At 45.6% G+C, this 24744-nt stretch overlaps 1 protein-coding gene across 1 annotated transcript in view; it reads left to right on the top strand.

Moving 5' to 3' along the window:
* LOC129704241 (protein bicaudal C homolog 1-like) overlaps nt 1-24744 on the top strand; it is a 221285-nt gene that overhangs the window by 95655 nt on the left and 100886 nt on the right. The window contains exon 3 of the mRNA XM_055647242.1: nt 21370-21439. Within this exon, the coding sequence (XP_055503217.1) occupies nt 21370-21439 (70 nt within the window). The remainder of the gene's footprint in view (nt 1-21369; nt 21440-24744) is intronic.

Raw genomic sequence — 24744 nt, 5'->3', positions numbered from 1 at the left:
CTAGGTACATAGAAACATAGAAAATAGGTGCAGGAGTAGGCCATTCGGCCCTTCGAGCCTGCACTGCCATTCAATATGATCATGGCTGATCACCCAACTCAGTATCCTGTACCTGCCTTCTCTCCATACCCCCTGATCCCCTTAGCCACAAGGGCCACATCTAACTCCCTCTTAAATATAGCCAATGAATTGGCCTCAACTACCTTTTGTGACAGAGAATTCCAGAGATTCACCACTCTCTGTGTGAAAAATGTTTTTCTCATCTCGATCCTAAAAGACTTCCCCCTTACCCTTAAACTGTGACCCCTTGTTCTGGACTTCCCCAACATCGGGAACAATCTTCCTGCATCTAGCCTGTCCAACCCCTTAAGAATTTTGTACGTTTCTATAAGATCCCACCTCAATCTTCTAATTTCTAGCGAGTACAAGCCTAGTCTATCCAGTCTTTCTTCACATGAAAGTCCTGATATCCCAGGATTCAGTCTGGTGAACCTTCTCTGTACTCCCTCTATGGCAAGAATGTCTTTCCTCAGATTAGGAGACCAAAACTGTATGCAATACATTCTCTCCACAACCACTCCATCTCGGGGATTCCCCTCGATCATGGACTGAATGTGCTCCTGCTGTTCAGTATGATGTGAGAACTACACTGATAATCTGCCACAGTGCAATTGAATTGTAACTGGAGAGTTACTGGATAGCATCACGGGGCGCAGAGCCAGAGACCTGGGTTTGATCCGGACCATGGGTGCTGTCTGTGCGGAGTTTGCCCGCTCTCCCCAGAACCTGAGTTGGTTTTCTCTGGGTGCTCCCATTTCCTCCCACATTCCCACAAGCTGTACAAGTTTGCAGACCAATTGCCTTCGGTAACATTATAAATTGTCGTTAGTGTGTAGGATAATGTTAGTGTATGGGGTGATCGCTGGATGGCATGAACCCCGTGGGCCGAAGGGCCTGTTTCTGTGCTGTATCTCAGCACACTAAACTCAGTAAACTAAACGCCTCATGGAGATCTGAAAGAACTTTGCATTTGATGACACATTGTTCGTGTGGTCTCTGTAGGGGTGTGGAACACATAGCAACCAATGTGTGCGCAGCAAGAGGCCACAAAGAGCTGTTTTGGTAATGTCAAGATCGTCCATGTTTGTGATGTTCGTTGGGCAATAAATATTGACCCGAACATTTGTCCTTCCAGTTTTCACCGGTTTTAGCTGACCCCTCGATATTTAGGCATGATCCACAAATAACGCACTCGGACGAAGTGGTTGCTCTGGAGTTGAGGTAAAGCTATGGAATTCTAATGTGGGAATGCTAACACTGTTTAAGACCATTCTGTGGTACAAACCCATTTGTTTTGTGTGAGTCAATGTTCTGCGGAAGGGTTTATGCATCAGCAGCAGTATTTTTTGCCTTGCATCTTTAGAATATGCTTTTCCTGTCTCCGCTACGGTAGACAAGGTTTGGAGTTGGTTGGCTGTGGTCTTTATTCCATGGAAATTCCACAAAATTAATCTGCTAAACCATAGGTTTCGCAAGACATCTACGCGAAGGCTGGTGTTGTTGAGAACATAGAACAGTACAGCAAGGGCACAGGCCCTTCGACCCACAATGCCCTCAATTCACCCATGGCACTTTTAGAGGCATAGAGTCCAACAATGTGGAACCAGGCCCTTCGGCCCAACCTGCCCACACCGGCCAATGTGCCCCGTTAGGGTTGCCAACTTTCTCACTCCCAAATAAGGGATAAAAGGTCAAAATAAGGGACAAATTCCCAACGGCAATTCATTGACTGACTCGGCCATAGCTGGGTGAATGATGAGTTGGCCCGGGTGCTGAACTGCACACAAAGCCCAGCCGGCTGGGCCAGCTGAGGAGTTTTGGCCCGGGCACCGGACTTTGAGCTCGACATCGCGCGGCCCGGGCCAAAACTCCTCAGCTGGCCCGCTGGCTGGGCTTTGTGTTCTGCTGCACGCAAAGTCCGTCACCCCAACCAACTCGTGAACCGATGATCGGCCATGAGAAGGAGGGGTGGTGGTGGTGTCGGCGGTAAGCGAAGGTCGGACAGCTGGCCGGGCTGCCGACCAACGGGGCCAAGGTCGAGGCGCTGCTGCTGCACTCCATGGGCTGTACTACATCGGGACCGGTGAGGAGAGGCCGGATGCGGCGCTCCGACCCGACAGTCCCCTCGACCCGAATAGTAGCAGTCAAATACGGGACATGGGTATGGGACAAACCAATTTAGCCCAATATACGGTATGTCCCGGCTAATACGGGACAGTTGACAACCCTATGCCCAGCCCCAGCCTACGTTTGGCCCATATCGCTCCAAACCTGTCCTATCCATGTACCTGTCCAAATGTTTCTTAAATGTTGTGGTAGTAACAAATCTCCTGTGTTTGCACATGATCCATATCCTTTAATTCCCTGAAGATCCATGTGCCAATCTAAAAGCCTCTTAAGTGCCAGTATTGAATCTGCCTCTACTGTTAAAGCAGAATGAGCTGCCAGAAGAGGCAGTTGTGGCAGCTACAATGACAAGATTTAAAAGACACTTGGACAGGTAGGAATAGGAAAGGTCTAGAAGGATATGGACCAAATGCGGGCAAATTGGACTAGATTAGATGAGGCGTTGTGGTCGATATGGATGAGTTGGGCCAAAGGGCCTGTTTCCATGCTGTGTGACTTACCACCACTGCTGACAGCTGGTTCCAGGCACCAACTACTCTCTGCGTTCTGCTTTAAGTTCCAGTTATACTTCTAGCATTTAATTCTGTATTGTCATAATTTCTCCTATTCTACCCCCGAAATGTTTGTTTCTCTTCCCCCTTGTCCCAGCCGTCTATTTCAATTTCCTCCTCGTCAGTTCTCAACGCTTCTCTCCACATCCCCCTCTCCGTAGTGTTGCTCTCATCCCCCTGATTCCCATTCCTAATTCCTCTTCATCTTATCCCCAGTTCAAACTTGACTCTTTCCCCTCTACCCACCCATCCGCTGCCTCTCTTTTTACCCACTATCGGTTATTCTCCCCATCTCCAATTTACCTAGCCACTGGCTCTCTCATTCACCCCCATCATCCCTCCCCCTGATCTTTCTCTCACCCCCGCCCCACTTTCCTGATGTTATGTCTTCCAAAATCTTCACATCCATTATCATGGAAATACTGAATAAATTCCTCTGACAGTCTTGTCGCCTCATGATCCAGGATTTTTTAAAATTACTGTATTTCAACTCTGGTCAAAACAAATATTTAGTTTAGTTAATGTAATTTAGTTTATTGTTTATTATGTCAGGCGAACCGAGGTACAGTGAAAGGCTTTGTGTTGCGTGCTATCCAGTCAGCGGAAAGACTATACATGATTAACATCAAGCCGCACACAGTGTGCAGATACAGGACAAAGGGGATAACGTGTGGTGCAAGGTAATGTCCAGTAATGTTCGATTAAAGATAGTATGAGAGTCTCCAATGAGGTAGATGGTAGCTCAGGACCACTCTCTAGTCTGAAGAAGGGTCTCAACCCGAAACGTTGCCTATTCCTTCGCTCCATAGATGCTGCCTCACCCGCTGAGTTTCTCCAGCATTTTTGTCCACCTTCTAGTTGTTGATAGGATGGTTCAGTTGCCTGATGACAGCTGGGGTACCACAGTCATGCGATTTAAAAATGAATATTCCTTCGGCCAGGCAAAGTTTTCAGGCCTTAACTTTGCCTAGCAGAAACGTTGGGGACATGCGAGACTGCAAATGTTGGAAACTTGAGCAGAAAGTAAAGTGCTGAAGGAACTCAGCAGGTCAGGTAGCAGCTGTGGAAGGAAATGGACAGAATGAAGAAGGGCCCTGCTTGAAGCGTTGCCATTCGCTCCGTAGATGTTGCCTGACCTGCTGAGTTCTTCCAGCACGTTGATTTTCACTCATCAGAACAGTTATTTGCTCTTTCCTCAGCTGCAGCGATTACTGAGCAGATTTATCGGAGCTTTTAGTTTCCAAGGCTTTGTGTGGAATGGCATACAGTTTGCTAAACAAATAAAGCTGTGTGAGGTTGAAGATTACTCACTTTGCCTGTCATGCATTTAGCAGTTAACCTATTACCCCACACACTGCTGAAAATTGATATCATATTTGACTGAATTTCGACAAAACACGGCAACCTTTATGGAGCACTTCCACGTGTCAGGGTTAAAAACAAAAAGACCAGCACCTGGCCTCCTGAAAAACCAATTTTTATTTAATGAATGCAAACCAGTAGAAGTTCAAGTCAAGTCAAGAGAGTTTATTGTCATGTGTCCCAGATAGGACAATGAAATTCTTGCTTGCTGCAGCACAACAGAATATTGTAGGCATAAATACAGAGCAGATCAGAGTGTCCATATACCATAGACCATATATATATATACACACATAAATACACAGATAAACAGATAAAGTGCAATAGGCTGTTATAGTTCAGAGTTTGTTTGAAGTTGTGTTTAATAGTCTGATGACTGTGGGGAAGAAGTTGTTCCTGAACCTGGATGTTGCAGATTTCAGGCTCCTGTATCTTCTACCTGATGGCAACGGAGAGATGAGTGTGTGGCCAGGATGGTGTGGGTCCTCGATGATGCCGGCAGCCTTTTTGAGGCAGCGACTGCGATAGATCCCCTCGATGGTAGGAAGGTCAGAGCCGATGGTGGACTGGGCAGTGTTTACAACTTTTTGCAGCCTTTTCCGCTCCTGGACGTTCAAGTTGCCGAACCAAGCAGTCAGCATGCTCTCTACTGTCATGGTCATCAAGTTATTTGTTCACCCCAAAGTTTCAGGAATCCTGGTGATTTTTCATGAATTGCTGAAGGAGTCTATAAGGCTTTGGTTGTGTTGAAGAGTTGGATGCTGTATTGTTTAAAACTGGAAATTGCCCCTAACATGTAGGGAGTGGATGAGAAAGTGGGATAATGTAGAACTTGTGTGAACGGGTGACTATTGGTCAGCGTGGACTCAGTGGACCTAAGGTCCTGTTTCTATTCTGTATCGTTCAATCAACCAATCATTCTTTCATATGGACAAAAAACTGGAATAACTCAGCGGGACAGGCAGCATCTCTGGGAAGAAGGAATGGGTGACATTTGAGTTTGAGACCCTCCTTCAGATTGGTTAGGGATAAGGAAACGAGAGATATAGACGAGGATGTAAAGAACAATGAATGAAAGATATGCAAAAAAAGTAACGATGATAAAGGAAACAGGCCATTGTTAGCTGTTTGTTGGGTGAAAATAAGAAGCTGGTGCGACTTGGGTGGGGGAGGGATGGAGAGAGAGGGAATGCAGGGCTACCTGAAGTGAGAAAAATTAATATTTATACCACTGGGCTGTAAGCTGCCCAAGCGAAATATGAGATGCTGTTCCTCCAATTTGCATTTAGCCTCACTCTGACAATGGAGGAGACCTATGATAGAAAGGTCTGTATAAGAATGGGAAGGAGAATTAAAGTGTCCAGCAACAGGGAGATCAGGTAGGTTCAGGCAGGCGGAGCGAAGGTGTTCCGCGAAATGATCGCCCAGTCTGCGTTTGGTCTCGCCAATGAAGAAGAGTTCACATCTTGAACAACGGTTTAGAGCAGTGGTTCCCAACCTTTTTGGCCATGCCCCACCTAATCACCTCTAAAATCCTGATGCCCCCCCCCCCCCCCCATGTGGTGATATATAATTCTTATCATTTAAAATAAAGACCTTTTTACCCCAAAAAAATTATTTACTCAAAATAACATCTGAAACATAAACTACAATTTACCTGATGGAAAATCCCAAAAAATAAAAATCGAAAATTTGGACCCAGACCTCCTCAGTCACGCTCAATTGCCCCCCTTAAAAATCAAATTGCCCCCCTGTGGGGCATACGCCCCACATTGGGAACCACTGGTTTAGAGGGATATGGACCAAACGCAGGCAGGTGGGACTAGTGTAGATGGCATATGTTGGTCGGTTGTGCAAGTTGGGCTTTAGTTTAGGCTTTAGAGATACAGCATTGAACAGGCCCTTCGGCCCACTGAGTCTGCACCGACCAGCGATTGCCCCGAAGACTAGTCCTATCCTGCACACTAGGGCCAATTTACAATTTTTACCTAAGCCAATTAACCTTACACTACAAACCTGCACGTCTTTGGAATGTGAGAGGAAACCGGAGCATCGGGAGAAAACCCACGCAGGTCACGGGGAGAACGTGCAAACTCCACGCAGACAGCCCCACAGAGTTAGGATCTGAACCTGGTTCTCTGGCGCTGCAAGGCAGCAACTCAACTGCTGCGCCACCGTGCCGCCCCTGATTTAATGCTCATTCCAGACTTTGATCTGAGCGAGCTGTGTTGTGTGGAATTTGAAGAGCAGTGTTGTTGGTTACCACCTGCCCCAGCTTACTCACAGGGGAACATCGGCTGGAAGAAAAGCAACATGTAGTTAGTTACGTACTGTTTCATCACACCAGTCTGACTGGTGTACCGGGGCAATAACCCCACACTAACGTCCATCAAACTGTGAGGAAGAGATAACGTAGACTCAGACTTTTACAACTGCTGTAATTCCTTTTTCAAAACTTACAAACGGCGGTGTTTGATAAATAAATAAATAAAGGCAGGAATCGGGTCACAAAAGTATTTTTTTGGTTGAAGCTGGTATGTAGCATGAGCTGGCCTAAGTGAAGTGCGCGGTGTTTTAAACTGGCCACCCTTTCCCCTTCCACTTTTCCACGACTGACTGATCACTGCTTCAAGACCGAAGCCATGATCATGTATTGCCTTTGCGCTGACTGCTAAGCACGTAACGATAGCTTTTCACTGCACCTCGGTACATGTGACCATAAACTGAACTGAACTAATTGTTAACCCTTGGAGTAGAAGCACGTGGGAAGCAGGCGGTGGGGGAGGGGAGTACTGGGTGTGGGGTGGGGTGGTACAGGGCAGGGCAGGGGGATGTCGACTGCGATGAGGAGAGGGTAGGTGAAAAGCAGGTCGGCGGGATAAGGGTGGTGTGGGATGTGAGTGAGTGGATGATGATATGGAGGTGTTAGAGGTTTGGGGGGGCGGGGTGGGATTGTGATAAGTGCATCCATCGCACGTGATTATTTGTGTAGGGTGTAACTAGATGCTGGTTTATACCGTAGCACGGTGGCGCAGCAGGAGAGTTGCTGCCTTACAGCGCGATCCTGACTACGGGTGCTGTCTGTACAGAGTTTGTATTTTCACCCCGTGACCTTTGTGGGTTTTTCTCCGACATCTCTGGTTTCCTCCCACACTCCAAATACGTACAGGTTTGTTGGCTAATTGGCTTGGTATAAATGTAACCTGTCCCTAGTGTGTAGGATAGTGTTAATGTGCGGGGATCGCTGGTCCGTGTGGAGTCGGAGGGACGAAGGGCCTGTTTCCGCCCGGTATCTCTGAACTAATCTAAACCAGTGAATCCCAACCTGGGGCCATAGGGGCCATGGCAAATTTCAGGGGGGGCCACAGAAAACTTTTGGGATTTAGGGGGGCACAGGTTCAATGAAGGGGGCCACAGAGCTACCACCCTGTTGCCTCCTAAATTTCAGTTCTAATAAATTTAAATCTATGTAGTTGAAATATATTTTTAATGTATGATTATAAATGGTTGTTTTATTGAACCCACAAAATATTTTTGATGTTTGTGGAATAGAATAAAAGAGAATATTTGTGCAATTAATAGACTGATATTTTTATGGAAGGTATTATAATATTGAAGTACTTTTTTTCTGCTAATAATGTCAGGGGGGGGGCACAGAAAAATTAAAAGATCCCAAGGGGCCATGAGCTAAAAAAGGTTGGGAACAACTGATCTAAACAATAGAGACAAAATGCTGGAGTAACTCAGCTGATAATCACCTGATCATTTATCTGTTCTGTAAATTGGCCAATTCAACCCAGTGCTTGCTTCGTTGCCTCATGGAAAGAAGGTGGAAATGTGAAAGGGGACTCAAGGCAACGGGCAGGAGGATGCAGCTGGTAGAATCAGCGGAAACCCTAGGTTTATTTGTGGGACGCAAAAGTATCGAGCTGTTCTTTCAAGTGCTCTGGGGAGCCAGTGCATCTCAAATATCGAGGTTTGCCGCCCAGCTCCAGATTTCTCATCCAACCTGAACCTGATTCATTAAAATCGGAGGTAGGCACAAAAAGCTGGAGCAATTGAGCGGGTCAGACAGCATCTCTGGAGAAAGGGAATAGGTAACATTTTGGATTGAGACACTTCTTCAGACCTCAGATTACCGCTGTGATGGGTGGGAGTGGTTGGGGGGGGGGGGGGGGGGGGGGGGGAGGGTAGGTAACTTGCTCCTGCTTTGCTGAATCTTTTTTTTCATCGTGTTTTTTGCTGAACATTTCAGCACCTGCAGTTCCATTTGTCACCATTTTACTGCACTCCAACTCTTGCACTACCTCCGGCTTGTTTAAAAAAACATTCGTCCCTTCGAGCCAGCACTGCCATTCAATATGATCATGGCTGATCATCCAAAATCAGCCGTGATCATATTGAATACGTTGCATCTCCTCGCTGCTTCATTCTCATGAGGTCAAAAGTGATAGGAGCAGAATTAGGCTATTCGGCCCATCAAGTCCACTCCACCATTCAATGATGGCTGCTCTATCTCTCCCTCCTAAATCCATTCTCCTGCCTTCTCCCCGGAACCCCTGACACCCGTACTAATCAAGCATCTATCTATCTATCTCTGCCTCAAAGAGATCAATTGAGGCTGGACGGCCTCCACAGCCTTCTGTGGCAAAGAATCCCACAGATTCACCACCCTCTGACTAAGGAAATTCCTAATCTTCTTAAAGGAACCTACTTTAATTTTGACGTTTTGACCTCTAGTCCTAGACTAGTGGAAACATCCTCTCCACATCCACTCTATCCAAGCCTTTCACTAATCGGTAAGTTTCAATGAGGCGTCCCCATCATCCTTCTAAACTCTCTAATTCGGTGCGGAGTGCCGGGGTCAAAACTGGCGCTTCAGACCGTGTTCAACACATGTTTTCTTTGACAGCTTTATTTTATTTTAGTTTGAAGCAAACGACAGGAGTTCTAGAGCATCAGCTGAAATTAATTTTGTATTGTGGTACTTGGCGATTGAGTTGCAGAGGGGTGGAGGCTCTTTAGTCCGTGACTTCATCAATAAAAATAGAACATTCTGCAAAACACTCAGCAGGTCAGGCAATATCTGTGGAAAGAAACAAGAGTTGACATTTCAATTAGAGTCATCGAGTGATGACTCTAATTGAAACAGGCCCTTCAACACAACTTGCCCACACGACCAACATGTCCCAGTTACACTGGTCCCACCTGCCCGCATTTGGTCCATATCTCTCCAAACCTGTCCTATCCATGTACTTGTCCAACTGTTTTTTAAACAGTTATGATCAGCCATGATCATATTGAATGGCGGTGCATGCTCGAAGGGCCGAATGGCCTACTCCTGCACCTATTTTCTATGTTTTCTATGTTTCTATGTTAAATGTTGGGGTAGTCCCAGCCTCAACTATCTCTTCTGGCAGCTTGTTCCATACACCCACCACCCTTTGTGTGAAAAAGTTACCCCTCAGATTCCTATTAAATCTTCTCCCCTTCACCTTGAACCTATGTCCTCTGGTCCTTGATTCATCTACTGTGGGCAAGAGACTCTGTGCATCTAAATTCCGATAACATTTGCCAGAACCGGGAAAGTGAGATAAAAAAAGATAATGGTCCATTGCAGAGTGGGTGTCTGTCAGGTCAAATGGGTTAATGGGTGATTTATGCTGCCTGACCCTGAGTGTTTCAAGCATTCTCGGCCTTTTATTTACTGTTCTAGTATCTGCATTTTTTTTTAAACTATGACTTCTGTTAGTTACTGTTTCTGCAAATTTTAGAGGGGGATTATGTAAAATTTACAGTAGTTACAAAAGATGTTCTGTATTTAAGGGTGGCACAGCGGTAGAGTTGCTGCCTCACAACGCCAGAGACCCAGGTTCGATCCTGCCTACGGGTGCTGTCTGTGCGGAGTTTGTACGTTCTCCCTGTGACCACATGGGTTTTCGCCGGGTGCTCCGGCTTCCTCCCACACTCCAAAGACGTGCAGTTTGTAGGTTAATTGGCTTCGGAAAAATTGTAAATTGTCCCTAGTATGTAGGATAGTGTTAGTGTATGGGGTGATTGCTGGTCAGCAAGGACTCAGTGGGCCAAAGAGCCTGTTGCTGTACTAAATCCTACCCTAGTTAAATATAGTTTCTTCTTGCCATCTACTGTGCTCTGCTGCTCATTTACCTTTTTGCTGCAGCTGTTTGAAAGATACTGCACGGGAACAGGCCTTTTGGCCCACCGAGTCCATTATTTCGTTCGGGCAGCTTACAACCCAGCGATATGAATATTGATTTCCCTAACTCCAAGTAACCCTTGCATCCCCTCTCTCTCCATCCCTCAGCATTGGCACTAGTTTCAATATCTCATTGAGTCTCATTGTCTGTTCCTCGCTAACAATGGCCTCTTTCCCTCATCACTGTTACTTTTTTGCATATCTTTCATTCATTTGTTCTATGTCTCTCTATATCACCGTCGATATCTCTTGTTTCCCTTTCTCTTGACTCTCAGACTGAAGAAGGGTCTCGAACGAAACGTCACTTGCTCCTTTTCTCCAGAGATGCTGCCTGACCTGCCGAGTTACTCCAGCTCTTTGTGTCCATCTGACTATCGATCACCCATTCACACTAGTTCTATGTTATCTCATTAACGCATACACTCCCTGCACACCCGGGGTAATTTGCGGTACTCAATTCACTCGTCTTTGGGGTGTGGGCAAAAACCGGAGAACGCGGGGGAAACCCACACAGCCACAGGGAGAACGTGCAAACTCCACACAGACAGCAACTGCGGTCAGGAGCATGTCCGGGTCTCTGACGCTGTGAGGCAGCAGCTCTACCAGCTGCGTCACGGTGCTGCCAGAGAGGCTTGAAAGCTTTTCACTGAACCTCGGTACATGTGACAATAAATTAAACTGAAGCTAAGATGAGATCCGTGCTTCTGAAGAAAGGTCTCGGCCCAAAACGTCACACACTCCTTCTCTCCAGAGATGCTACCTGTCCTGCTGAGTTACTCCAGCATTTTGTGTCTATCTTCCATGCTTCAGCAGTTGGCTATGCCAGTTCAGGCTATTGTGAAACAAAAGTAGCTTTAATAATTGTTAATGGAAGGGCGGCATATTGCATTTGCCTAAAGGTTAGCTGCAATTGCCACATGTTCATCTTTAGAGTAAGTGCATTCTTGTACAAACGAGCGACAGGGCTGACGGGTAGTTTTGAGAGTCTCGTGACTCGTCTAGCCTTGTGTTGTTGAGTTTCCACTCTTCCCCTCAGGAGGCAATTAATAAATAACTTTAGTTAATCCTGTTTCGCAGTCTTTTAATCTAAAAGGTAAGACTTGGCAGGCTTTGAAATTTCCTGTTTTAATGTCTCAACGCCGAGTTTGGCATGAGACGAGATATTTAATAACTGCACTTTCTTGTTGAACTGTTTGTGATTTCAGCATTTGCATGAACTAGCTCCCCGCTGGTCTGTGACATACTGAAATGATAAATCAACACTGCATTTTTGGTTGTGTTGTACTCTAATAGACTTTAAATCTCCCCCTTCCACTCAGTAGATCCCAATGTAGAAGACGCTGGTAACACTCACCCTGACAACCTTTATTTCTTGTTTTGATTTCGGATTTCCCTCATCTAGTTTTTTTTTGATTTTGGCATTGTTTTTTTAATTTGGTTTCACTGTCTCAGGTTATTGTTTCATAGAACATGGAATCGTACCGTACAGGATCATGCCCGCAATGTCTGTGCCGAACATGATGCCAAGTCCAACTCTTATATGACTGCACATAATCCATTCCCTGCATAAGGGAATAGGCTGCACTGTGGCGCAGCAGTAGACTTGCTGTCTAATGCCCCTGTCCCACTTAGGAAACCTGAATGGAAACCTCTGGAGACTTTGCACCCAACCCAAGGTTTCCGTGCGGTTCCCGGAGATTTTTGTCAGTCTCCCTACCTGCTTCCACTACTTGCAACCTCCGGCAACCACCTGCAACCTCCGGGAATCGCACGGAAACCTTGGGTGGGGCGCAAAGTCTCCAGTGGTTTCCGTTCAAGTTTCCTAAGTGGGACAGGGGCATAACAGCGCTAAGAGCGCCAGAGACCCGGGTTCGATCCTGACTACGGGTGCTTGCCTGTACGGAGCTTATACGTTCTCCCCGCGACCTGCGTGGGTTTTCTCCGAGGACTTTGGTGTCCCCCCACACTACAAAGACGTACAGGTTTGTAGGTTAATTGGCTTAGTATAAATGCAAAAATTGTCCCTAGTGTAGGATAGTGTTACTGTGCGGGGATCGATGGTCGGCACGGACTCGGTGGGCTGAAGGGCCTGTTTCTGCCCTATGTCTCGAAAAAACTAAATAATGTTTCCCTGATAACATTTGTCTTCCAACTTAGTTCAAACCCTCTGATCAGACAGACTGAGGGCGGGAGTTTAATGTATCCAGATTTATCAATGAACCCTTAATTGTACTAAATACCTTCCCCTTATGCATTGGATGCAAGTGCATTTTGCCTTCACCTTTCCTGGTGAAAACTAGCATTGACAGGTATAGTTGCTCTTATATTTTCTTTGCAGAACTTCTAGTTCACAGAAACAAAAGAACACAAACAAGTTACGAAGAAACCACTGTACTTTAAAACAACAGAATGGTGATCGGCCCAGAATGGATCAGTTACTACACACCCTCTTGGCTCTGTCAGCTCCTCTGGGTTGAGCTGTTGGATTTCCGCATTCATTGACGTTCCAAGTGGGAATTTTGCGTGTGGAAGATGTACGAATTCCAGATCGCTTTAAGCTTGCGGCCCTTATGCCAAAACTGAGAACCACAGCCAAAGCAGCAAAAACTGCAGATGCTGGAAAACAAAACTGCAAGCTGGAAATGTTTAATGTAGGGCAGGCAGCATTAGAGGAAAGAGAAACAGCCTTCATGTTTAAGATCATAACCCGATTAGTGTTAATGTAGAAACATAGAAAATAGGTGCAGGGGTAGGCCATTCGGCCCATTCGAGCCTGCACCGCCAGTCAATATGATCATGGCTGATCATAATGGCTGTTCAGTTTAGTTTAGAGATACAGCGCGGAAACAGGCCCATCGGCCCACCGAGTCGGCACTGCCCAACGATCCCCACACATTAACACTACCTTACACACAATAGGGGCAATTTAACATTTATACCAGGTCAATTAACCTACAAACCTGTACGTCTTTGGAGTGTGGGAGGAAACCGAAGATCTCGGAGAAAACCCACGCAGGTCACAGGGAGAACGTACAAACTCCATACAGACAGCACCTGTAGTCAGGATCGAACTCTGGTCTCTGGTGCTGTAAGACCGTGGGGCTATCGCTATGCCACCCTATTGCGCAGGTATTGCCCGATAGCGAACTGCTTTAAAACATTTTTAAAATATTTTTATTTTTAGTTTCAAGCAATACAGCACAGGACCAGGCCCTATGGCCCGCAATGTCCGTGTCGAACAAAATGCCATGAAAAACTAAACTACTCTACCGGCAAGAGATCTATTTCCCTCCATTCACTGCGTATCCATGTGCCTGTCTAAAAGCCCCTTGAATGCCACTGATGTTTCTGCCCCCGCAATGCCACAGGTAGATAGGGTGGTCAAGAAGGCTCTCGGTACATTGGTCTTCATCATTCAGGGTGTTAAGTATAAAAGTTGGGATGTTATGTTGTACAAGACGGTGGCGAGGCCGCATTTGGAGTATCATGTTCAGTCTTGGTCGCCTTGCGAGAGGGAGGATGTCATTAAGCTGGAAAGGGAGCATGTGAGATTTACAAGGATGTTGCCAGGACTTGAGGGCCTGAACTCCAGGGAGAGGTTGAGCAGGGTCAAACTTTATTTCTTAGAGTGCAGCAGGATGAGGGGTGATCTTGTAGAAGTGTATAAGGTCATTTGGGCAATAGATAGAGTAGATGCACAGAATCCTTTACCCAGAGTAGGGCAATCAAGAACCAGAAGACATGGGTTTGAGGTGGGAGGAGAAAGATCTAATAGGAACTTGAAGGACATCTTTTTCACACAGGGGGTGGTGGATATATTGGAACAAGCTGCCAGAAGAGATAGTTGAAGCAGATACTAGAGCAACATTCGAAATACATAAGGGCAGGTATGTAGATAGAGAGGGATTAGAGGGATACGGGCCACATGTGGGCAGGTGGGACTAGTGTAGATGGGGCATCTTGGTTGGCATGGTCAAGTTGAGCCAAAGGGCCTTCTTCCATGCTGTATGACTCTATGACTCTATTCTGTATGACAATGTTATTTGTTAAACTGAATATTAATGTACGTACAAATGAGTACAACAGATTTTGATATAAAATTATTTGCAGGATAGAAAAAACTGTTGCTGTTGGATTTGTGCATTTTCTTCAATGAATCCAGTTGAAAAAAACCATAAACAGTGATAATTATAACCGGATTAAGCTTGTTTGATGAATAACCTATTTAGCTGTGTATTCTTTTGTTCATCTATCGCGGGTGGCACGGTTGCACAACAGTAGAGTTGATGCCTAACAGCGCCAGAGACCCAGGTTCAATCCTGACTATAGGTGCTGTCCGTAGAGAGTTTGTACATTCTCCCTGTGACCCACGTGGGTTTTCTCCGGGAGCTCCGGTTTCCTCCCACCCTTGAAAGACATACAGGTTTGTTTGCTAATTGGCATGGTATAATTGTAAATTGTCCCTAGTGTGTGTAAGGTCGTGTGAGTGTGCGGGGATTGCTGGCCGGCGCAAACTCGGTGAGCCGAAGGGCCTGTTTCTGCGCTGTATCTCTAACCTAAGCTAAACTAAATAGAGCAACAGTCCTCTAGCTAATTGCAAGATGTAATTGGGCAAAATTATTATCATGCTGCAGTACGTAGTTAAAGTGCAGTGGTGATGCCATCTGGATTTATGCTCAAGCACATATGAAATATGATGAATTATGAATTCAGGAGCTCAAGGGCTTAGACAGAAGGGTGTCAAGCTGTTATTTGTGTTGTTTTGTGTTTGACCTGATGTTTTACATTTTGTGTTCTATGGTTTTAAGAAGGAACTGCAGATGCTGGAAAATCGAAGGTACACAAAAATGCTGGAGAAGCTCAGCGGGTGCAGCAGCATCTATGGAGCGAATGCAAGGTTCCAGCATCTGCAGTTTCTTGTGTTTCCATTAAACATGTCATTCCTGCTCACGTGGTGAAACCCTGTTATCAAGCAACTGAACTGAACCAACCTACTGCAACCAGAGAGCAATCCTGAACTACTATCTCTACCTTGGACTATCATTGATCAGACTTTACTGGCTTTACCTTGCACTAAATGTCATTCCCTTTATGGTGTATCTGTACACTGTGAATGGCTTGATTGTCACAGTATTGTCTTTCTGGCTGGTTAGCATGCAACAAAAGCTTTTCACTGTACCTCGGTCTCGGGCCCGGAAGGTACCGGTGATGATGGAAGTCTGCGGGCCGGATGATTTTGGGTTACGGACCGCAACAGGCCGTAGGTTGCCCAGCCCTGCCTTGCAGGTTCCCTTCCAAACCGTGAACCGGCCGAACTAAGAACTGCCTCCCATCCCTTCATGTTTGTTGGTCTAAAACTCCTGAATCTCTCTTCAGAAGCACCACAGAAGTAGCAACGTCAGAAGAACCATTGCAGTTCAAGAAGGAAGATCAGCACCACCTTCTCAAGGGATGGGCAATCCTAAAAGTAAATACAAGCTCCAGTCATCAATTTCCTTGTTTAAGACAGAACGACAATCTTAAAATATCAGTAAAATACAAAGAGCTGGAGTAACTCAGGCGGCATATCTAGGAGTGAATGGATAGATGGCGCTTTGAATCGGGACCCTTCTTCATTCCCACTGAAGATGCTGCCGGACCCACTGAGTTACTCCAGCACCTTATGGGGAGAAGGCAGGAGAGTGAGATTGAGAGGGAAAGATAGGTCGGCCATGATTGAATGGAGGAATAGAGTCGATGGGCCGAATGGCCTAATTATGCTCCTATAACTTGTGAACTTATGAATCTTGTGCCTCGTTCAAGATTCCAGCATCTGGTTCCTTGTGTAGCCTTCAAAGATGAGTCACCAGCTCATTTTAAAATAGTGCCATTTTTTAAATTTTACAGATGATTTTCTTTGTTTGAATCCTATACAAAGTTAATAACATATGTCGCAAGCCCAATGGAAAATGTGTGTGATGTTTTAAGGAGTACAGCCCATTTGATACCATCTGGAAATATCAACTCTTTGACTGAGCATTTGGATATCTATCTTAATATCTCAAATTGGCTTAGTAAATACCTGATTGATAATCCACCTGCACAGAGCCTAAGGCTATGTTATCCCATTAAAGCACAGTATAAATGTAAGTTGTTTTTGCTGAATTTGCAGTCCTGGGTGAGGTCACAAATATGAGAGAAATACTATCAGATTCTCATGCTGTTGATACATTTCTAAAGTAGTCTCTGGAAAGTGCTCACAAAAGTGCTGAAGTAACTCAGCAGGTCAGGCAGCATCCCTGGAGATCGTGGATAGGTGACATTCCGGGTCGTGACTCTTTTGCATACCAACTAACCACAGAAGCGGCACCTATCCATGGTCTCCAAGAATGCCGAGTTACTACAGCACATTGTGTCCATTTTACATAAAATAATAAAACGTTGTATGGGATTTTGAGCCACCGACCAGGCGGACTGCATTCGTTGATACACCAGCATCTGCACTTCCTTGTTTCCAATTTAGTCTCTGCATTTACCATTTGTATTAAACACTGTGAATATCAACCAGTTGCAACAAACAGCCAAACCAACAGTTCAGATTACTACAATCACCTGATCAGCTATAATAACCAAAGATAGACACAAAAATGCTGGTGTAACTGAACGGGTCAGACAGCATCTCTGGAGAAAAGGAATAGCAATAGGTGATAGGTGACGTTTCGGGTTGAGACTGATTCTTCTCTGATTCTTCTCAGACTGAAGAAGGCTCTCGACCCAAAACGTCACCGATTCCTTGTCTCCAGAGATGCTGTCTGACCCTGTGAGTTACTCCACCAGAATCTGCAGTTCCTTTCAACACTGTTCAGTTATTACTCTAGTCATGATGCCAACATTTATTAAAAAAAACAAGCCGGTGACTTTGGAGAAGGAAACATTAATGGCAGTTATTTATTGTTTGCTTCCTAAAGACTACATATCAAATGAAATAATAAAGCATCATTTTTTGTTCACTTCTGCATGAAGAAACATTTGCAGATGTGTCCGGTTGCAGTGTATCAGTCCTGTTATTTAAATCCATTGCGTTAATTTGGCAATTTCTGTTATTTCCAAATTTGATGCTTTGTTTTAGTACAGACCTCTTGCAGCGACGTGGTTTCAGAAAGCAGCCACTTCTCAGGCAATTTTCTTTGCTTTTCGAAATTGAATATTACTCTCAGAAGAAGGACATTCAATCCATCATCTAAGCTGGGCCAGAGTGTGACTGTTTAGGTTGGTGTCATTGAGCTTTCCACTGATTGCCTTGGGATGCAGCCCTCAGGTAAAGAATAGGTTGACGAGATAGATGTTGGAAAAAAATTACTGTACCGTGCATGTCTTGGATTCCGCTTATGTACTCGAGTGACAAATATTGTACCCTAGTGTGTGTCCTGGTTATGGTTATGAGCAGGTTGTAGTGTGTTCACATCTCTCGGCTCTGTACAGGTGGATAATCAATCAGATTTTTACTAAGCCATGTCTAAGCAGTTGTCTGAGCAAAGACATTAATCATCAGAAAACTTCACTCAGGTATACCTGAGTCCTTAGCCTTCACCTCCCCCTACAGTGAGACACAACGTGCTGGAGTAACTCAGCGGGTCAGGCAGCATCACCGGAGAACGGATAGGCGACGTTTCGGGTCCAGACTCGTCTTCAGACTGAAAGAAGGGTCCCGACTAGAAACGTTGTCTATTAGTTAGTTAATTTTGTTTATTGCCACATCTACTGAGGTGCAGTGAAAAACTTTTGTTGCATGCTAATCAGCCAGCAGAAAGACCACACATGATCACAATCGATCCATTTAGAGTGTGTAGATACATGATAAAGAAATAACGTTTAGTGCAAGGTAAAGCCAGCAAAGTCCAATCTAGGATAGTCCGAGGGTCACAGTAGAGGTGGATAGATGGTCCACCCATATTCTCAGGTGATGCTGCCTGACCCGCTGAGTAAAGGGCCTGTCCCACGTGGCGATTTTTTCAGCGACTGCCGGCATCATTAACTGACGTATCAGGTCACCGAAGAATTAGCGGCGTGCTGACGTATGACGCGCGGCGTTTTTTCAAGTGTCGCAGTATTTTTTTTTGACCCCGCTGGATTTTGAAATGCTCAAAATCTTTTGGCGACACCGATATGACGCCGGCAGTCTCCGAAAAAATCGCAAAGTGGGGCAGGCCCTTTACTCCAGCACTTTGCGTCCAAACCTTTGGTGGGGATAGCTTAGTCTTTTATAATGATTACTGTGTGTAATGGTTTCAATTCCCATCAGCAAGATGATTAAGTGAGAAGATTGTTGTGGAAATGTTTGAATTTCCCAGCATATAAACAAAGCATTAGTTCATGTTTGGTCGGAGCTAACCAACGCTACCTCTTTGTTTTAATCTTTTGTTCCAGTTGTATTTATTTCCCCTTCTCCCAGACATTAGAAGTAAATAAATGTTCCACTTTAATGCACCAAGGCCTGGATTTGGATAATAGCCTGTTCCAGGCAGTGTGTAGGCAGCTGTGTGAAGTGCCAGGTATTTATGTGGATATGCAGACTGCGTTTCTGGCTCCGTGTATTGCCAGTAAAGATCTCATAGAGTCATAGCGTGATACAGTGTGGAAACAGGCCCTTTGGCCCAACTTGCCCACACCGGCCAACATGTCCCAGCTACACTAATCCCACCTGCCCGCGTTTGGCCCATATCATTCCCAACCTTTCCTATCCATGTATCTGTCTAACTGTTTCCTAAATGTTGGGATAGTCCCTGCCTCAACTACCTCCTCTGGCAGCTTGTCCCATACACCTGCCACCCTTTGTGTGGGAAAAGTTACCTCTCAGATTCCTTTTAAATCTGTCTCCCATCACCTTAAACCTGTGTCCTGTGGTCCTCGATTCATCTACACTGGGCAAGAGACTCTGTGCTTCTACCCGATCTATTCCTCTCAGGATTTTATGCACCTCAATAAGATTATCCCTCATCCTGCTGCGCTCCAAGCATCTGGGGCGAGATTGTTCACCAACTATTGCACATTTTTGTAGTTGGTACCTTTTGTGAACAGTTAAGATAATATAGCATCTTAATTTAAAATGGGTAGCACAGTGGCACAGCTGGTGGAGCTACTGCTTCACAGTTCCAGAGACCCAGGTTCGATCCTGACCTTGTCTGTGTGGAGTTTGCACGTTCACCCCATGGGTTTCCTCGACATCTGGATTAAGCGGCTAATTGGCCTCTCTAAACTGCCCCTTTATACATAAGGAGTGGATGCAAAAGTAGAATAACATAGAACAAGTGTGAATCGTTGGGATGAAGGGCCACTCTTCACCTCCAATGAATGCTTCAACTATCTCGAGATGTTAGGTTTAGGTTTGTTATTGTCACCTGTACTGAGGTACAGTGAAAAACTTTGTTTGTGTGCTATCCACTCAAACAAATAATGCCACATGTGCATGCAATCTAGACAAACACAAGTGCAACAGATAGAGCAGAGACAAACACCAGAGTGTGGAATATATCTCTCAGCATTGTAGCATAACAGAGAAAAAGTCAGGAATAAAAACACTACAACCTCCAAATAAGCTCTGAACTACATAGACTTGGGGGAATTGGATTTGTCTTTTTGCGCTATTATTGTGTATGTATGTATGCATGTATGCATGTGTGTGTTATGTATATATATATATATCATATATATATACACACACCCACACACACTTATATACACATGTATATACAGTATATATATGACTTTTTTTTGTTGATTATATTGTTTGCAGAGTACTATGTTTACATATTCTGTTGTGCTGCTGGACCCGCTGAGTTACTCCAGCATTTTGTGTCCAGCATTTCTAAGAATTTCATTGTTCCGTTTGGGACATGTGACAATAAAACACTCTTGACTCTCAATGTCCGCAGTGAGGGAGGTTGGAAAATCGGGACTGTATGTTAAAGCTTCCTGACTCATCACCAGTCAAAATGCCTGTGCCTGACATGCAGCACGGCAAATGGTTATCAGCAGAGTTTGGCTTCTTTTACTCCAACGTTCAGCAATACTGTGGTAAATGTGGTAAATGTGCTGTGTTTATGCACCATGGCATGTGACCGTTCAGATGGTCTCATGGAACAGAGCCTATTCATTGAATCAATATGCTGATGATTAACAGTGCAATAATGTCCACCACAGGTGGAGGATTCACCCAGTGTTCTCAGGGCTTTTAATTTTTTAGTGTAGTTTAAATATACAGCGCAGAAACAGGCCGTTCGGCCCACCGAGTCCACGCCGACCACTAACACTCTCCTACATTATCCTACCCTAGAGACTCGGGTTCGATCCTGTAGGGAGTTTGTATGTTCTCCCCGTGACCTGCGTGGGTTTTCTCTCCGGGATCTCCGATTTCCTCCCATACTCCAAAGACGTACAGGTTTGTTGGCAAATTGGCTTGGTAAAATTGTAAATTATCCTTATGTCCCTGTCCCACTTAGGAAACCTGAACGGAAACCTCTGGAGGCTTTGCGCCCCACCCAAGGTTTCCGTGCGGTTCCCGGAGGTCCCTGGGGGTTTTTGTCAGTCTCCCTACCTGCTTCCACTACCTGCAACCTCCGGCAACCACCTGCAACCTGCAGGAACCGCACGGAAACTTTGGGTGGGGCGCAAAGTCTCTAGAGGTTTCCGTTCAGGTTTCCTAAGTGGAACAGGGGCATTAGTGTGTGTAAGATAGTGTTAGTGTATGGGGTGATCACTGGTTGGCTCGGACCTGGTGAGCCGAAGGACCTGTTTCAGCGCTGTATCTCTAAACTAATCTAAACTAAACTAAAACCTCCAGCCCCTCTAAATGGGGTCTTAAAGTCTAGTAGCCATCAGATGAGTTGTTGTATTGAAATGTTTTTTCCCGACCTTCTAAGTCAGCGTTTGTGTGTTTTTCTTAAGTATTGCACCTTTAGTAAGTTTGTCCACGATCCTGACAGCATGTGCCTTGCTTATTATCTTCATTCGTTGATTGTGGTTAATTCGAGTGGTTTGGATGGTCTTTTCACCAGCTTTCTAATCTTTCAACAGATTATGGAAGAAACAGGCACACAAATTGCATGGCCGTCCAAGTTGAAGATTGGAGCAAAGTCCAAGAAAGGTGAGTGGCTTGAATAGATTCTACTCTCTGAGTTGTAACTGTTTTGGGTTTTTAGTACTTTGGCCTCTGGCACGTGCACTTGCATCCGCTTTTCTCTCCTGCTTCACACTTTAGATTTCCATTTGCTACATATTGAGAATGACTACCATTTCCAGCAAGCTCTACCCATCACCCACCACCACCACCACCCCCCCATCTTTCTGCACCCACAGCTGTCAATGGGCTTCCTTCTCTCCTTCTCTCCCTCTCTCTCTGTCTCCCTCTGTCTCAGTCTCTGTCTCTCTGTCTCTCTCTCTCTCTCTCTCCCCCTCTCTCCCATTTCTCACTTTCCCCTTTCCTTCCACCTCTATATTCCTTTCTCTGGCTTCACAATATGCACCTCTTCTATCACTGCTTGTGTATTTTCCTCTATACTTTGTCCAACCACCAGCCTATCAAATACTCCACTAACCTGTATCCACCTATCACTCACCCGGCTTTGTCTAGTTCCTCTTGCTGCTTGCTGCGTTCTCCACCCCCCCAACACCACCACCACAAGTCTGAAGAAAGGTCCCGACCCGAAACGTCTCCTGTCCATGTTCCCCATAGGGCTGTCTGGCCCGCTGCGTTCCTCCAACGCTTTGTGTCTTTTTTGTGAGAAATTAGCATCTGCGCTCATTGTATCTATACTTGTTCTGCTAGTTTGATTTACTAAAACAAATTGCACTGGAGGTTCAGGTAGTAGTCTTGCCAAAGCATCTATGTATATGGTAGTTACTTCTCAGTCCCGCTTTCTTAATGTCTATCGTGCTATTTGCAAAGTATTCATTTATCAGTATAAACCCGCCTAATGACAAATGCTTTGTTCTCAGCTTGTAAAGCCCATTCATTGAACCAATGTTTCATTTCCCAGAACAAAATCACATTTTGAACATCAATCTTCCTCTAATGTAGTTTTAAGTGCTATCCATCTGTTTAATTAACCTGCAGGTATTTGTGGCTTTCGAGACCACAAGTACCCTTTCCACACCTCACATTATGTAAATATTCAGTTAGCAACCATCAGTTGGCAATTCGTTTTCATCTTGTATAGAAATGGCGGTGACTATTAAATCTCGCTCGTCAGAAAGACTAAGTTGTGGCTGCTGCTTTCACTGGATGGAAATTCTTGTTGGAAAATCCCAGTAAATACATGGATCGTGCATTCGGTAGACCCCTGCTACCTTTGGTTCTTGCAGCTTTTATAAGTTCTTATTCCCTATCATTGCCCAGATATATTTCAAAAGACAAACCAGACTTGGAGGAACAGGGGTAGGATATCGAACCCTTAAACGTGTAACACATTCAGTTCAGACATATCTGATTGTGATCTCTAGACTTTGTCTATTTACAGATACAATACGATAGAACTTTATTTATCCTAGGAGGGAAATTGATCTACCAACAATCATAAAACACAAAATACATGAAACTTGGAATTAAAGTGACGAGTGGAAAGGCTTGGGGGATGTGCAAAGATTGGGGCAGAAGGGGGGGAAGGGGAGAGGGGGGATGGGAGTCAGTCTAAGTCTGCCCCATGACAGAAGGGGGAGGAGTTGTACAGTTTGATAGCCACAGGGAAGAGGGATCTCCTGTGTCGTTCAGTGCTGCATCTTGGTGGAACCAGTCTGTTGCTGAAGGTGCTCCTCAGGTTGACCAGTGTGTCACGGAGGGGGTGAGCTATATTGTCTAGGATGCGCCGCGGTTTGAGGAGAATCCTCCCCTCCAAGATCAACCTCCCATGTATCTCAAGTGCCTGTCCCACCATCGTGCGATTGCATGCGTTTAGCGTGACCAAATGTGGTCGCTTGAGGCCGGTCCCACTTCGAACCGCGGAGGCGTATGGAGTTGTGCGGGACTTGTCCCGACATCGCGCGGGTCTCCAAATATCCCACACTGTCCGAAAATTCCGCGCGCCAACGGCCTGTCGGACCACAGGCGCATTGAGGGCGTACGCAGCGTCTTGACGTCATACACAGCGTCTTGACGTCGTACGCCTAGCGTGTGGTGTTGCGTGATGACGTCACCGCCCGGCGTGCCATTGCGTGATGACGCCAACGCCGTGCGACGTCCAAATTCAGTCGGCCCGCCTCCTGCCCAGATGATTGGTGAGTGTGACGTAAATTACGTCACGCACAAACTTTGTGCGAACTTTGCAAGTACTTAGCGCGTACTTAGCGCGAACTCCGCTTCTGTTTGGTCGCGCTAGACTCATGCAATCGCACGCTGGTGGGACAGGCCCTTAACTCCGCCCCCAGGACGGAGCCAGCTTCCTGATGGGTATGTTGTACTTATGCCCTACTGGGAACTATATTCTACACTCCTTTTATTTATTTCTACTGTACTCGTGTTTGATGGATTGTATTTAAGTATAGTATATCTGATCTACTTGAATAGCACCAAAAGCAAGCTTTTCACTGCACTTTGGCACATAAGACGATAATAAGCCGGCACAATGGCACAGCTGGAAAAAACTGCTGTCCCACAGCGCCAGGCACCCAGGTTCGATCCTGACCTCAGGTGCTGTCTGTGAGGAGTTTGCACGTTCTCCCTCTGACCACATGGGTTTCCTCCAGGTTCTCCGGTTTCCTCCCGCATTCCAATGACGTTGGGTTTGCAGGTAAATTGGCCTCTGTAAATTGCCCCTAGAGTGTAGGGAGTGGATGCAGAAGGGGGATAAGGTAGAACTTGGGTGAACAAATGGTCGGTGGACTGGGTGGGCCATAGGGTCTGTTTCCATGCTGTATCTCCAAACTAAACTAAACTAATATACCTAAACCTAAATCTGAACTGTACCCACATCTGCTCCCAAGGCCACTTTTCCTTGACACACTTCTCGGCATCTGCATATAGCTGCGTCTTGCGGTTCTTGTGCGTGGTAGTGGAAAGATTGGTGGAAAAAGGGCTGCGACATGAATGCTCTTTCCTTGACCCCACCTGTCCAACTAACTTTTAAATACTGTTATTGTACCCTCTTCAACCACTTCCTCTGGCATCTTGTTCCATGCCCCTACCATCCTCCCTGTGGAAAAGTTGCCCCTTAGGTTCCAATTAAATCTTTCCCTTCTTCCGTTAATCCCATGCCCTCCAGTTCTTGATTCCCCTACCCTGAGAAAAAATCTCTGTACATTCACCCTCTTTATTCCCCTCATGACTTGATACACATCGATAAGGTCAACCCTCAGCCAAGGAATAAAGCTCTCCAAGGAATAAAGCCCTAGCCTGCCCAATCATGCCCTGGAGCTCAGGCCCTCATAGAGTAATCGTGTGTGGAGTCATAGAGCACG

Source organism: Leucoraja erinacea, chromosome 15 (genome assembly GCF_028641065.1).
Source record: "Leucoraja erinacea ecotype New England chromosome 15, Leri_hhj_1, whole genome shotgun sequence".
Lineage (NCBI taxonomy): Eukaryota > Metazoa > Chordata > Chondrichthyes > Rajiformes > Rajidae > Leucoraja > Leucoraja erinaceus.
Note: the sequence above shows the minus strand (reverse complement) of the source record. Positions and strands in the feature narration are given on the sequence as shown.